The 15,335-nt window shown below is 40.6% G+C and overlaps 1 protein-coding gene across 2 annotated transcripts in view; it reads left to right on the plus strand.

Annotated features, from left to right (window-relative positions):
• The first annotated feature begins 594 nt into the window (after positions 1-594).
• The window catches only part of Psmd11 (proteasome 26S subunit, non-ATPase 11), a 35,654-nt gene continuing 20,913 nt past the window's right edge, over positions 595-15,335 (plus strand). Inside the window, exons 1-4 of one of the 2 annotated variants that reach the window (XM_055620159.1) lie at positions 595-723; positions 3,060-3,161; positions 10,091-10,215; positions 15,158-15,265. In XM_055620159.1, the coding sequence (XP_055476134.1) occupies positions 633-723; positions 3,060-3,161; positions 10,091-10,215; positions 15,158-15,265 (426 nt within the window). In that variant the 5' untranslated portion in view covers positions 595-632. The remainder of the gene's footprint in view (positions 724-3,059; positions 3,162-10,090; positions 10,216-15,157; positions 15,266-15,335) is intronic. The other variant, XM_055620160.1, reaches the window with a different exon arrangement.

Below are 15,335 nucleotides of genomic sequence, written 5' to 3' on the forward strand. Positions count from 1 at the left end.
GGTATCTTCACAGATATCTGATTACAGCTGAATTGGAGATATGGGAGAAAAAATTTGTTCTATCGTTGAGCTGGGAAGCTGGTGTGGGCCAACTGTATGAATCTCAAGAACTATTTAGATTGAATGAATGGGTCAAAGATGATTTTTCAGTTCATAATGTGAGAAACCCTGTCTGATGATGGAATGTTTATTTGGAAAGACAGTGGTCTTTGACACTGGTGATTTCTTTCCTGCCGGAAGAGAGCGTGTGTAATGTGTCCTTCCTGCAAGACATCTGAAAGAATCTGAACGGTGCTGCCGTACAGTAGGCAATTTGAAAGGTCATCTCTCGCGATGAGTGACTGGTGGAACGTGGAAAGACAGCCGGTTTCCTTTGACCGCTCAGCCTGTATTGGGGTGGTGGGGACTAACTTCGGTCTTGTCTCTTTAGATGGCCGCAAGATGGTGCTGGGGAGCTCGCACACCGCTGGCGGGACGCTCCTCGTTCACCCGCCCGGCAGTGAGACCACAACTCCCGGGATGCTCTGAGAAGGGAGGCAGGGGCATGGGGGAAAGGAACGCGAGGGCGGGTCTTCCGGGTGAGTGTTTCCGGCGTCGGCGGCCGCGGCCGGGGACGGTGTGAGAGCGGTAAGATGGCGGCCGCAGCGGTGGTAGAGTTCCAGAGAGCCCAGTCTCTACTCAGCACCGACCGGGAGGCCTCCATCGACATCCTCCACTCCATCGGTAAAGGTCCTCGCGCCGGCCCCGCGGCCCCGCCGTCCAGGCGCGGCCTGTGTCGGTCGGAGGCGGCGGAGAGGGTCCGGGCTAGCCGGCTATGGTGCTGCTGACTCACTGTGTGTCAGGGGGGCCGGGCTGGGGGCGCAGGCCGCTCGGGCCCCCCGGGAGCTCTACGGCTTCCAGTCGGGCGGGAAGCCCCGAGGCAGTCCGCGCGTCCACCTGCTGGCTGCTGACTCACGGTGGGCGCATCGCAGCGTGGAGAGAGGGCCGGGCTGGGTTCGCTACCCCTCAGGGTCCCCGGTTGTGGCCCGCGCGAGCTGCCCCGGGGCTGAGAGCCGCTGCTGGTTACAGACTGGGGGGTAAAGGGTGTTCTTGGAAGGCCTGGACGACGGACGCTCAGGACTGGCATTTCCCGCCGTTGTTCCCAGCACAGGTTGCTCCGGGTGGGAGCGCGAGCGCTTCTCTTGGAGTTTTCTTCGGCGGGACGCTGGGAGCTGCTGCTTACCCCCGGCGGGCTCCAGCCAAAGAGGGTCACCCTCTGAGTGTTGCACCTTGAGGGGTGCCACACACCTCCGATTGGCATTTGGTGGAGGTGGCCGGGACGGTCCTCTGTCAGGTGGAGACTGCGAGGCCGAGTGTCCGGGTGGGACCGCCGGGACAGAGGAGGTGACTCATTTTCACCAGCCGGAGTTGAAGTCAGTTCTGGGAGTTAGTTGTCTGTTGTTCAGGGAACTCTTTGGAACCGGCCGGCCGCGCACATTGCTGGAGAAAAAGGAATTTAACACCGTAGTGTGATTGTCTTAAAACCTGAGGGCAACAGGAAAGTTGAAATAGGAACCTTCAGCCGGTCGCTTTCTGCTGGGATTCAGGTGCGGACAGAAATAAGGTTGGGTGATGTCGGAGAAGACTTTTTCATGTTCTGTCGTGAAGGGTTCAGTCAGGGCGTGAGCTTCCTCTCGTGGTAATGTAGTGTTATAAATGTAGCCTGGGAAGAGTCAGAATGGATCAACAAGTAGTTACTGAATGCAGGTGTATGTGGGACTTGCAGGATGTTGGTGCTTAGGTTGACTTTCTTAGTCTGTTGAATTTCTCTTGCACCTAGAAAGTACAGTGACAACAGCTTGGTGTCTTTATCTTTGGGGGTACTAGAAAAGGAGAGGAGGTGGTGATTACAGTGCATTTGGAAGGAATAATGTTGATTGTTTCACTTTGAAGTTCTGATCCTAAGTAAGTTTTAGAACAGAGCACCAGAATCACGTTACAAAGGTATTTTCCCGTGAACATGTTAATATTTAGAACCAATCTGAGGAGCATGAGGTAACTTTTTTTTGTGTGTGTCTAGTTCCTAATTTGTTTGCCTTTCAGAAAATAGAAACTGCTGATAAACGTTGCCATTAGAGTATTTCTTGGTTGCTCACTGCAACCAAGAGTCCAACTAAGAGTCCACTGCAAGCTCCCCTGTTAGAGCAAGCTTGAGTCATGATGGGTGACAGCATTACTTTTTCCAGACTCCATCATGAAGTATCAAACTCTTGTTTTTTTGTCAAGTCATGATGCTTTATGATAGCAGTGATAACTCGTGATGGCACTGCAAACTTTGGAGAGGCTGTTTGAGGTTCAGGTGGCTGAATAATTATTAACAGTTGAAAGTGGGACAGATAAAGTTTTTATTTTAACAGGACCCAAATCCATTATGAGGCTGCAGTCTCTTCTCTGAAGTGTAACTGTTCAGCATCACACTGAAGCTACTGAAGGAATTTTTCTAGAGTGGCTTTATAGAATTGTTTATTCTAATATATCCTTTAGCTGAAGCTTTCTAGAGACTTTGAAAGACTTGGTTTATAGTCATCAATAACTTTGTGTTTTAAAAAATATCTTCAGTGGACTTGGGGAGTGGCATGCATGCAGAAAGGGGAGGGAGGGTGGGATCTTGAGGGGAGGAGGGAGGGGCATATGGGGGGATACAAAATGAAAAAAGTGTAATTAATAAAAAATTAAAAAAAATATCTTCATGCAATGTAGTGACTAGCATGGGGCTTGGAAGGATTTGCTTTAAGTTGATTTGAAGCAAGCACAGCAGAAATTTCAGTGTCTGTGGTGAGGTGAATTCTAAGGGGTTGAGTAAAAAGGCCCACTTACAGAGAAGAATCTACTTTTTTATTATTGATATGAGTCACGTCCTATAGATACTTGGTCATTTTACTTTTTAGGTTTTTTTTTTTAGCCTTTATTTGTTTGGTAGTTTCATTTGGAAAATATGCTAGAGTCTTATAAGGTTGAATTTTCCCTTGCTTCATTTTTTTTTTTAATCATTATTTTAAGTGTTTATTTTCTTTTCTCAGTGAAGCGAGACATCCAGGAAAATGATGAGGAGGCAGTCCAGGTCAAAGAGCAGAGCATCCTTGAACTGGGGTCTCTCCTGGCAAAGACTGGACAAGCTGCTGGTAAGTCTTCCAAGTGTATTAAGCCTATAATGCCTTTGTCTGAAAAACCAGATGAAGTCTGTCTTAGAACATGGGGACTGCATCTAACACCCAGGTCATTTGGGGTGTTTTTCAGTTTTATTTTCCTGACAACTTGTTGATCTTCACTTTTGAAGCAGAAAAGTGTAGAATTTTATTCTACAGGTGAGAGGAAGTCCTACTTTTGTTGGAATATAGTGATCTGTGATTTGTTCCTTATTTTTGAATTCTGATTATTTCCTTGCATATGGGCAGTCTCAGTCGCCATCGATTTCATAGACTAGGTCTGGTATACTAAGGAGAGTGATTTTAGGCCCTTCACTTGAAAAATTGCTAAGGGTTTGTATCCAAGTGACTCACTTTTTCTGGTGTAGAATGAGTAAGACATTAAATAGTGCCTTCCTAAGACTTCTTTGGTACCTATTGTTACATGCTATATATTACATATTGTTGTCCAGGCATCTGAATGGCTCGGCTTGAGATGATAGTTGGATGATGGATGCTTTCTTGAAATAAGGAGAGAGTCCTGTTGACTAGAAAGTACCTCTAACCAATAAAGTGGTAATAATATCATAAGCTTATGTAAACTTAAAGTGGGTGTCACATTGAAGTGAACTTTGAGGGGCTGGATAGATGGCTCAGATTAGGAACACTTGTTACTCTTGTAGAGGATCTGGATTTGGTTTCCAACACCCACATGGTGGCTCACAAGTATCTGTAACTCCAGTCTCAGAGGATCATATGCCCTTTTCTGACTTCTGAGGGCACCAGGTGTGGACCTGGTACACAGATAAACATTCATATGCATAACATAAATCTTAAAAGAAGTTGAATTGAGTTTAGAATTTATTTGATTGGAATGAAGTGAGTTCTGTTAAGTCATCTCATCAGTTACTTTGTGTATGTGGTGAGCCAAGAGAATGATGGAGATAGTACAACAAAAGTTTTTGAACTTGTAAACTTGTAAGATCTCTTGCAATTCATTTCAATTTATCTTTTTTTTTTTTTTTTTTTTTTTGCTGGTTTTTGTTTTTGTTTCTGTTTTTTTGAGACAGGTTTTCTGTGTGTAGCCTTATATGTCCTGGACTCACTTTGTAGATCAGGCTGGTGTCAAACTCACAAAGATCTACCTGCCTCTGCCTCCCTGAGTGCTGGGATTAAAGGCGTGCACCACCACGCCTTTAGTTTATCTTTTTAATTGCTGGCTCAATCAGAAAATTGAGTGGCTGTTGCATGCCTGTTTTTTCAGCATTTGGGAGGCAGGAGCAGGCTGATTTCTGTAAGTTTGAGACCAGTAGTGAATTCCAGGGTAGTCAGGGCTATATAATGAGATCCTTCTCCAAAAACAAAACAACAAAAACAACCATGTGTCGAGTATATGCAGTGAGTGTTTATTACGTTTTCTCTAGTGAGGTTTCTGAAATCCCATTTTATGCCTGTCTATTTTGTTCTTGCTCTCTAGTGTGTGACATTTAGGGAGTATACTGCACTTGTATTTTTTTCCTCCCTTTGAGACAGGGTTTCTTTGTATGTAGCTCTTGCTGTCCTGAAACTTACATGTAAAGTTTGCTAGGCTCAAGGTCAGAGATCTGCCTACCTTTGCTTCCTCAGGTGTTTGGACTAAGGTGTGTACTACCACACCTGGCCACTTGCTGGAATTTAAGGGATGAGATGTAAACTTTAAATATAAAGAGTTCCTTGCCTACTTACTGTTTCCTAAGTCAGTTTGATCCTTACAGGTCAGTATTCACAAAATACAAATTCTAAGGAGGCTTTGGAGCCTGTTGTAATAATTGTTGACTCTCGCTTTGAAAGCATGCATATTCACTTAACCTCCAGTTTTGCTTTATTGTGCATATGATAGTTACCTGGTGCTGTACTAAGTACCCTGCCTAAAAAGTTTAAGATAGGATCCCTGGTGGAAAATAGTACTTAGAGGTTAATGAATTAGATGAGGTCTGATGTGTAGTAATGATTGAAAGTGGTTCTGAACATTGGCAAACAAGATGCTTAAGCTCAGGATCTGTGAAAATTTTCTTACAAGACTTTATAAAAAAAACCTGCTGGGTCTGTTAGGTTCTAAGAAGGAGATTCTGACCATAAATTGCAGATAATTCCAATGAATTAGGAATATGAGCCTGGTGTGGTGATGCACACCTTTAATCCCAACACTCAGAAGGCAGAGGCCGGTGGATCTCTGAGTTTGAAGGCCAGCCTGGTCTAGGCTGTCCTGTCCTCTGAGTCCAGGACAGCCAAGGCTACAAGAGAAAAACCCTGTCTCAACCGCCCCGCCCCCCCAAAAAAAAAGGAAAAAAAAAGAATATGATTTTAAGAAATTAAAATACAGGAGTATACAAATATGGAAAGAAACTGGGTATGTCTAAGAATGAACACTCAGTAGTAGACAAAATGAGACTAAAAAAAGGATAGTTCATATCATTTGTCCCTCTGTTAAGGTTAGAATAACAGTACCTAGAGAAGACAATGCTGATGCTAGAGACAAAGGCAGATTATTTAGCTCATGTTTTACTTCTGCCTTTTCTAGGAAGGAAAATGATTTTCAAACAAAAGATAGAAATAACATCAGAAAGAGAATTAAAGTCAAGGTAGGTGAGAGAAGAGAGAGCACATGATCTTTATAAGTCATTTCTCTTGGCTCTGACAATTTTTGTCTTTTGGCATTGAAGGAGTAATAGCAGCTAGAAGTGCAGAACTACATAGGGAAATCATGGAGGACAAAGTATTTAAACACTGAGCATAGCAAATATTCCACCTTTTAGAAAGGTAATGAGATCAAGATAGGTGGAGGTGGTACATACCTTTAACCCAGCCCTGGGGTATGGGGAGATGAAGGGGACTGGTGTGCAGAGGCAGGCAGGTGGATCTCTGGAGTTTGAGGCCAGCCTGGTCTCAAGAGCAAGTTCCAGGACAGCCAGGGCTACACAGAGAAACTCTGTCTTGAAAAAAAGAATTACTACAAAATAAAGTCATTAGTGATCTACTGGGACAGATGATTAATTAGGAGATTTTAATTAAACCTGAGTTATTGTGAACAGAATATTCCATCCAAACTTACCTTCAAAACTAGTAAATTTGCAGGGGACAATGCTGTCTACTTTTGCAAACAGTTTGATTGAACATGGTCACATTCATTTCCGTGTTTATGATGGTGGCATCATTTGTAAACTGCCACCATCTGAGACCGTGTAACCTGCAAAGCAAAAATATTCACTTTTTTGGCCTTTGACAGAATTTGCCAACTTGTAGAGTAGAAGAATGATATAGGGACTGGAGAGGTGGCTCAGTGGTTAAGAGCACTAACTGCTCTTCCAGAAGACCTGGGTTCAATTCCCAGCACCCACATGACAGCTCACAACTGTCTGTAAGATCTGACACCCTCACACAAACATAGATGCAGGCAAAACACCAATGCACATAATTAAAAATAAATAAATTATTTTTAAAAAATGAGGTAGAATATATATTTGATGTAAGTAGAATACTTTTTATCATTTGCTAGACTATTAATATGATGGTGTAGGTTATAAATTTATATTAGGCTGAATAATTATTGAAATATATATTAATAATTGTTTCCAAACTTGAGGAATCATTGATTTGTCCTTGATTTTTCTGATTAATATTTGGCCCCCATGGTTAAAGCCATAGCAGAAGGCATGGATATTTTTGTAGGCGGTCAGTTGAGTAGAAGGTAGATTTAAGAGTTACTTAATTAACAGTTGCTGCTGAAGCCAGGAAGGTTAGTGCAGTTGTAAAAAAATTACATACTTGAAGTATTTATTAAAACAGAGAAAGATGTGTAATTACCTGTCTTTATAATACTGTATGCAAAAAGACCTTAATGAACTTAGTCTGAACCAATAATGCTGCCATGTTGCTGCTTACGAGGGATACACCTGCATAGCTGCAGCAGGCAGGAGTCTGAGGCAGGAGCTTCCTGAGTTTGACGTCAGCCTGCAATGCTCAGGAGACCCGTTCTCAAACCCACTTCCCTTCACCCCTTAAAAACTCTGCTGTGTCATATGTGCTAGCCAGATCCGCCCTACTCTGAGACCTTTCTGTGATTATTTTCTTCAGTCAGAAGTACTTTTACCCACATAATGGGACAGCTAAGGGGATAAATAATTTAGAAACAAGGATGCTGGAGGAACATTTGAAATAGTAAGGATATTTAGCTTTGAGAAAGGGATGGGTAAAGAAATGTGAATGATAGTTATCCTAAAATATTTGAAGACAGTTGGAGGAGATACAGATTTGTTTTTAAAAAAAGATACAGATTTGTTTAAAAATTTTTTTGATCAAGATTGGAATAGGCAGCTGGGCATAGCATCACACACCTGTGGTCCCAGCATTCTAGGAGGCAGAGGCAGGGGAATCTCTTGTGAATTCGAAGGCAGCCTGGTCTACAAAGCTGAGTTCAGGACAGCCAAGGCTACACAGAGAAACCGTTTTGAAAAACCAAAAACCAAAAAAAAAGAAAGAATAGGCTGCTTTTTTAATATATTAGTCACTAAAATCATAGTTGTTCAAGCATAATAGAAAACTATGGAAGAAAGACTATCGCATCAAACTAGTCCTATAAAGAAAGCTATCATGTATCTCAATAGTGGAATAGTGGAATACTTGCCAACTTGGTCCTCCTCCAACTTGTGTAAGCATGTACACAAGCCATGCTTATATAGAACAAGTAAAATTTGCATAAATGTAAAAAATTATGGTTTGTGAGTGTTTTTGAAATAGAGTTTCATGTCTGTTTTGTTTTCTTGAGATAGCCTTAACTCTGTAGCCCAGGCTATGCTAGAGTAGCCCTTGAGCTCACTCATTGTAATCCTGCTGCCCTAGCCTCCTGAGTGCTGGGATTATAGTACACCATACACAGCTAGGATTTTTTCCCTTAGGACAAGAAGTGTTTGTTTTGCTGTGGTTCCAGAGCTTTCAGTTATTGTAATGGGAAGGGTACAAAGTGGAACAGAACTGTTCAATTCATGGTGGACAGAAAGCAGAGAGAGAAGGGCACAAGAAGGAATTTGAGGAGAGAAAAAAATTACTGTATACTGGAGTTAGGATGGAAGAGTCAGTAGTTCCCTAGCTGGGCCTCTAAAGGGTATATTGAGTTTACGTAGACATCTCAGATTGTCTCCTGGCATGAAGTCAGCTTGAAAGTAGTGAGTATGTGAGTGTAAATGAGAGAGCAGAATGGAAAGCAGTCTCAGATATTGGGAGCCAAAGGTCAGTTCTGGGGATTGAAGGGATAAAACTTTTTCATTCTGTGTAGTTTTCCTTTAGCACCTCACATAGTTCTGTGCATCCTCTGACTTCAGGCAGATGAGGATTTCAAGGACGCTGAATTTGTGTTCTCAGGAGGGCAAAGTATGCTTGCCCTGAATTAGAGTTCTCAGGAGGATGAGTCTACAATTAGAGAATTTTAAAGAGACACTGGCACTAAGGTAGCTTTAACCTACATTCCCAAACTACGTCTTGTTTAGTTCAGACATTGTCTAGGGGTTGGAGAGATGGTTCGGTAAAGAACACTTGTTATTCTTTGAGAAGAGGCAAGTTTGATTCCCATCACCCTTATTGGGCAGCTTACAACCATTGTAACTAGCTCTAGGAGGATTTTGTGTCCTCTGATCTCTAAAGACATTTGCTCCTGTTGCTGGTGCACGTGCACATTATTAAAAGCAATAAAAATAAATGCTTTAAAAAAAAAAAGCATTGTCACCAGGTGGCACACACCTTTAATCTCAGTACTTGGGAGGCAAAGGCAAAAGAGGCCATAGATATCTGAGTTGAAGGCCAGCCTGGTCTAAAGAGCAAGTTCCAGGGCAGCCAAGGCTACACAGAGAAACTGATTTTTTTTTTTTAAGAAAAGAAAAAAAGAAAGCAGTGTCTAATTTTTCTTGTTTAACAAGTGCATCTTTACTGCTACTGAAGTCACTCCCTTAGATTTCCTGAACTGCCCACTTCTAAAAAGGAGGAGAAAGCTTTATGATGACAGTTTTGTGTGTGTGTGTGTGTGTATTTTTACTTTTCTGTGATGGACAGCTTTTTAAGTCATTAGTTAACATTGAGGAATTTTTAAAGTCTATAGTGAAATTTTTAAGGACATCCTGACTTCACTGTGCCAAAGAAGTGTTACTACTGAAAGGCTACACAGGGACACCTTAACCTGGGGTTGGAAGCTTCTGTCTGAGGGAAACTGTAAGGCATAGATTTGGAGGGTAAAACACCTTTGAGACTTGATATTTGCTACAGCATATTTCATGTTCTATAAAACTGTTCTTGATAACAGTACTTTGCTTTGTATCTGTCATTCAAATGGATAAAGGATACATAGATGGGAGTTCATGTGAGTTTTCATAGTGACCCAGTAGAGAGGTGGTTTGTGGAAGTGGTATGTGATACATTGTTGCTGTCTTATTACCTGCTGGGTATCTCACACTGTAGTCTCTGTTGACTTAGAACTTGTTATGTGGCTAGCCTCAGAATCAAGGTAATTTCTCCTGACTCCTGCTCAAGGGTTAGGGTTACAGATATGATCTACCACACCTGTTTTTGCTGGGAATTGTTAAAACTTCCATTAGATTGACACCAGGTATGATTTTTATTTCAGTCTCTCCTGTTTTTTATTTTTTTATTTTTTAACAGTTTTAAAAACATTTATTAATGCATTTATGGGGGTGAGTGGGAGGGATACATGCATGCCATGTGCCTGTGTGGAGCTGAAAAGATAATTGGCAGGAGTTGGGTCTATACTCTTTGGTTCCAGGGGTCTAAAGTAGGCCTTGGCAGCAGGTACCTTTACCCCCTGAGGCTCAGCTTTTTAAAATGAACATTTTGTTTCTAATTTTACAATTTACATTTTGTTTTCTGAATTGCTGTCCACACAGAGCTTGGAGGACTCCTGAAGTATGTACGACCTTTCTTGAATTCTATCAGTAAAGCTAAAGCAGCTCGTCTGGTCCGATCTCTTCTGGATCTGTTTCTTGATATGGAAGCAGCTACAGGGCAGGAGGTAAGTCATATTAATGATAGGAAGCAGATAATATGGTGAAAAGTGTGTTTGGTGAACGATGGCTACTTGGCTGCCTGCAGTTCTTTGTGGAAGGGACAGCTGGGAGGCCGCTCAGGACCTATCATGTCAGCTTCTCTTTGTTACAGGGCGTTTGATACTTTGAGTCTGTTCCATGCTTTGCTTTGTAAGTGGAGATTGTCAGTGGTCCCTGGAATCCTCATTACATCAGGGTCACAAACTGATTCTTGTCTTTGAGGTATTGTATTGCTACACCTTTGTAATGTTTTCTGTGTCTGTGGTACCTTTCATCTTGTGTCACAAAGTTTCTTATGAGCACCAATTAAGCCTTGTGGCATCCTTTCTTGTCATGTTTTCTATGGTTTACATGCCTTTATTAAGGGATGAGCATCCATTTGTTCTGTTTCATTGTCGGGAAGTGACTGATGTCTCTGTATATGTTACAAGTTTAAACTGGACTTTGAACTGTTAAAAGAGATTCTCTCTAGACCAGTACTGAGTGCCTAAAGTAGTATTATAGCCAGTAGGGACATGGTTAAAAAAAAAATACTCTCATGAGGATTGCATTTTAAGAGGGAAGGCAGATCATATGTAAGATGCTTGATAATATGTAAAGGCAGGGGCTGGAATTACCTGTTGGTTGTATGTCTGACTGTCTGCTGTATTTTAGGTGGATATGCAGGTGAAAACAAAAGCCCACAGGCATATTTTGGACTGAGTGAGGGATTTCAGAAATCCAGGACACATGGATCCTAGTTTGGGATTATATGTTAGGTTTGTTTTATTGCTTTAATGCTGCTGCTTTTTTATTTTTTAGATTGATTTATTTTATACGTAATAGTGTTTTGCCTAGATGTATGTGTGTGTACCACATGTGTCTTGTGCCCTTGGAGGCCAAAAGAGGGCATTGGATTCCCTGTAACTAATGTTATGGATGGTAGTTAACCACCATGTGAGTTCTGGGAACTGAACCCAGACCTTTGCAAGAACAATAAGTGTTCGTAATCTCCAGCCCCACTATGATGATCTTTCGAAGCCAAGCTATAAGCTTCACTTGTAGAGCAGTCTTCAAATTTCCTTGTTTGTTTCAAGTTCAAAATAGATAGTATTTAGATAAATGTCTTTGAATTAAAGTATTATGGTTATTTTGGTGAATTAAAGAAAACATACTTTTTAGAAATGTTATCAGTCTTATCAATCCCTAACTCTGAATTGTGCTTTGTATTCCTGAATTTGTCTTTTCTCTGAAATAGAACTCCTTAAAACAGGCTGACCAATGTCAGCCTCTGACTGATAAATGCTACTTTGAACTTTTTAGATTAAAAATCAATGATTTGATTTTTTGATTTTGACAAAATCAAAATTGGCAAAAAAAAATCAATTTGGCTGTTTCTTTGCTCAGAAAAGTCTCAGATTTGTTTCTCCTTCTAACAGAGCTTAGTGGGTAGAACTGAATCACTCTTTTACTCCTTTTTTTTCTTCAGTTTTTTTTTTTCTTTCTTTCTTTTGAGACACACTCACTCTGTAGCCTTGGCTGGCCTGCAGCTCACTATGCAGACCATCAGATTGGCCTGGGATTCAGAGAATCGACCTACCTCCTCCTCTGGAGTGCTAGGATTAATGGTATGCGTACCTTTAACCCTTAGTCCTTTTTGGGAGTGTCCTCAACTCATACTTGATGAGTGGGACTTACTACTGGCCTTTGTTGTAGGGCTTCATATCTGAGTAGGCTCTCTTTACTGTGTCTGTACATTGCAGTTGTTCATTTTTGTCAGCTAGAGTAAAAGGAAGTACTTAGGTGTGTTGTAGAAAATTGATCAGTTAGCTCATTATTACTATTTTTTTTTTTTTTTTTTTTTTTTTAAGAGAAGTCTCAGTGTGTAGTCCTGGCTTGGTCTGGAACTTGCTATGTATATGAGCCTAGCCTCAAACCCATAGAGATTCTCCTGCATCTGCCTTCCAAGTGCTAAGATAACAAGTATAATCTTATAACCTTTTAAGTGCTGGGATTATAGGTGTGTACTACCATGCCTGGCTGTATTTTGTCATTTTCATATATGTGTGTAACTTCAGTATTTGGTAAAGACTTTTTTAACAATTAGAAATTTAATTTTTATCAAGCAACAGCAACAACAACAAGGTTTCTGTGTGTACCCCTGGCTATCTTGGAACTCAAGAAATCTGCCTGTCCCTGTCCCCTGAGCATTGAGATTAAAGGTGTATGCCACTAATCCCTGGCTTTATATTCGTTTTCTTCTCAGCTACTTTGTTTTTTTTCTTTTTATCTTTTTTTTTTTTTTTTCATTTTGAGACTGTCTTACTGTAGCCTTGAACTCACAGAGATCCATGTGCCTCTGCCTCCAGAGTATTGGGGTTAAAGGAGTGCACCAATATTGCCCAGCTTATTTTCAAGGGTATTTTACCAAGTATCATTCTGAAACTTGTAGATCTCTTCTGTCCCTGCTTGAGCCTTTAGTGGTTCTCCACTATCAGCTTTAGGTAACTCATGGTTTTCTGGAATACAGTATACTTCAGCACCTTGATCCTCCTGCTCCTGAATTCTCTTTGGGGTTTGGTTGGCCTAGAATCCGTCTGCTCTTCATGCTGTGCACTTTTTTTCTGTAATCCCATCTCAAGTTTACTTTCTTGGACATTTTTTCTTGTTAATGTTGGTATGATCTTAACTTTTCCAGTGACCCACATTATATTTTATACATGTTATATTTCTCATTATTTTACTTTATATAGCAATTATGCATGTGGTTTATAATTTTTAATATAGTCTCATTCAGGGGAATTACTCTATATCTTGTGGCAACTCAAGGCTTTCCTCATTCCCAGTATTCTTCAGTTTCTATGGCTACTTAAAAAAATTTTTTTAGAGTTATTTTATGTGCATAAGTGTCTTGCTTCAAGTATGTATGTGCATGTGTGTCCAGTCCCTGAAGAGGTCAGATGAGAATGTTGGATCCCCTGGAACTGGAGTTGCAGACCATTGTGAGCTGCCATGTGGGTGTAGAGACCCGAACCTTGAACCCAGGTCCTCTGTGAGAGCTGCCAGTACTCTTAACAGCTGAGCTGTCTTTCTAGCCCCTAGAGTAATTTTTCTTTAAGGAATTACATAATTAGTACTTGAATGAGTATACAATAAGGCCTTAGGTGCTAGGAAGATACTTCCTTGAATTGAGATCTGAGTTGTTTTTTTTTTAAACTCTTTATTGGTTTTATATGTATGAATGTTTTGTGTACGTGTGTGTCTGTATATCAAGTACAGTGTCCTCAGAGGTCAGAAGAGATTGTTAGATTCCCTAGGGACTGGAGTTAGACAGTTGTGAGCCCCCATGTGGGTGCTGAAACCTGGGTCCTGTAGAAGAGCAGCCAGTGCTCTTAATTGATGAGCCATTCTCTAGGCCCTAGATACAAGTTTATTTAATGGATATATGAGTATATCTCACTCTTCCTTGTCTTAGGTGACTCAAAAGTTTTTGTTGGGAAATTGATAGTGTTTATTCTTGGTTTTTTAAAATTATGTGGGTAATGTGAAAATAGAGAAGGAAGGCATAGGTGATTCACTGTTGTAGCAGTATTGAGGCTGAGGCAAATAGGAAGTTTGAGAATGTGGTTAGGAGAGCTAGACTTGTGTTAAAGAGCTTTTATCAATAATATAAGGGGGAGGGGCTGACAAGATGGCTCATCCAAAAGATGCTTGCTGCCAAGCCTGAAGACCTGAGTTCTGTCCCTGGTATCTACGTGGTGGAAGGAAACACTAAGTCCCTCAGACAAAATAACTATGTAGCAAGCTCCATGCCTTTAGATTTTTTCCCCTGGGACTGCCACTGTTTCATAATTATCATAGATACATCAAACCATATATTCAGTATTTATTGAAGCACTCCAGGTAAAACTGATGGACATTTCTTGGTCTCACAAGTCACATACGACTTAAGACTATTATATTTTCCTTGTTAAAAATATTAAGAATATTTTCAGTTTATCTATATCATGAATGTATCTTGAGTTTGGCTTTTCAAAATAATGCAAAACTCTTAAGGTTGTCATTGGCTTGCTTTTAGTTTAGTTTTTGTTCTATCTTTATCATTTGAGGTTAGATGTGTTTGGCATTGGAGAGTAGGTAACCACGGGGGCTTCAGTGAGGAAGGAGTTAGGAATGTTTCTTTAGCCTAGTCCTAGTGAATTGTCCCAATGTTAGTTTTGTTTTCTTAATGAGTTTGTCAATCTCATCATGTTAGGCTATTCCTGTAAGTTTTCTTTCCTTACAGCATCTTTCAGGAGAACTTTGAATTTACATGAGAATTCATTGCATTAATTAGCAGTTCTCCAGAAAGTTCACTTTCTCATTTTATTGCTTTATGTTCTGATTAGCAACCTTAATGTGAGAACTTCGTACTGGAAGTGATAGAGAACCTACAGTGCTTCCTGTGTGCTCTGTTAAAGCCAGGGTGCTGTGGGTACCCAAAGGCACGCTAGGCTGTTTAGCACAGAATGCCACATTTTGTTATTTTGTATATCTTATTACTATTTGGGTGACAGACAGAACTGGAGGTGCAGGGCTCTTTGAAATGTGTTGGGTCAGTTCTACTCTCTTCCCCTTTAATATGAACTGAGCTTTACTGTGTTTTCTTTAATGAATAATAATAAATGGTTAGTTGTGCTTAAGGAGAAAGAGCTAGCTAGATGTTTTGAGCCTTAACAGATGTTAGGAACTTCACATCTTTTTACTGGTATAGTCACATTGTTTACCATTACTATTTTCAACTGTTAATGGAGAGAGTTGTACTTTAAAGATGCCTACGATGTTATAGAAATAAACGTGTATTGAGGAATTCTGAATATCTACTAGGAAAGTAAAAAAAGAAACCTTTTTCCAAAGAACACTTTTTTTGTTTTGTTTTGTTTGAGACAGGTCCTTTATATATCTGGCTATGACGGAACTCACTATGTAGACCAGGCTGGCTGGCCCGGAACTCATAGGGATTCGCCTGTCTCTTTTTCCCAAATGCTGGAACTAAAGGTGTGTACCAGCAGCTAGACCAGATAATAATAATAATAATAATAATAATAATAATAATAATAATAATAAT

This window comes from Psammomys obesus, unplaced genomic scaffold, assembly GCF_907164565.1.
Source record: "Psammomys obesus unplaced genomic scaffold, mPsaObe1.curated_primary_1811, whole genome shotgun sequence".
Classification (NCBI taxonomy): domain Eukaryota; kingdom Metazoa; phylum Chordata; class Mammalia; order Rodentia; family Muridae; genus Psammomys; species Psammomys obesus.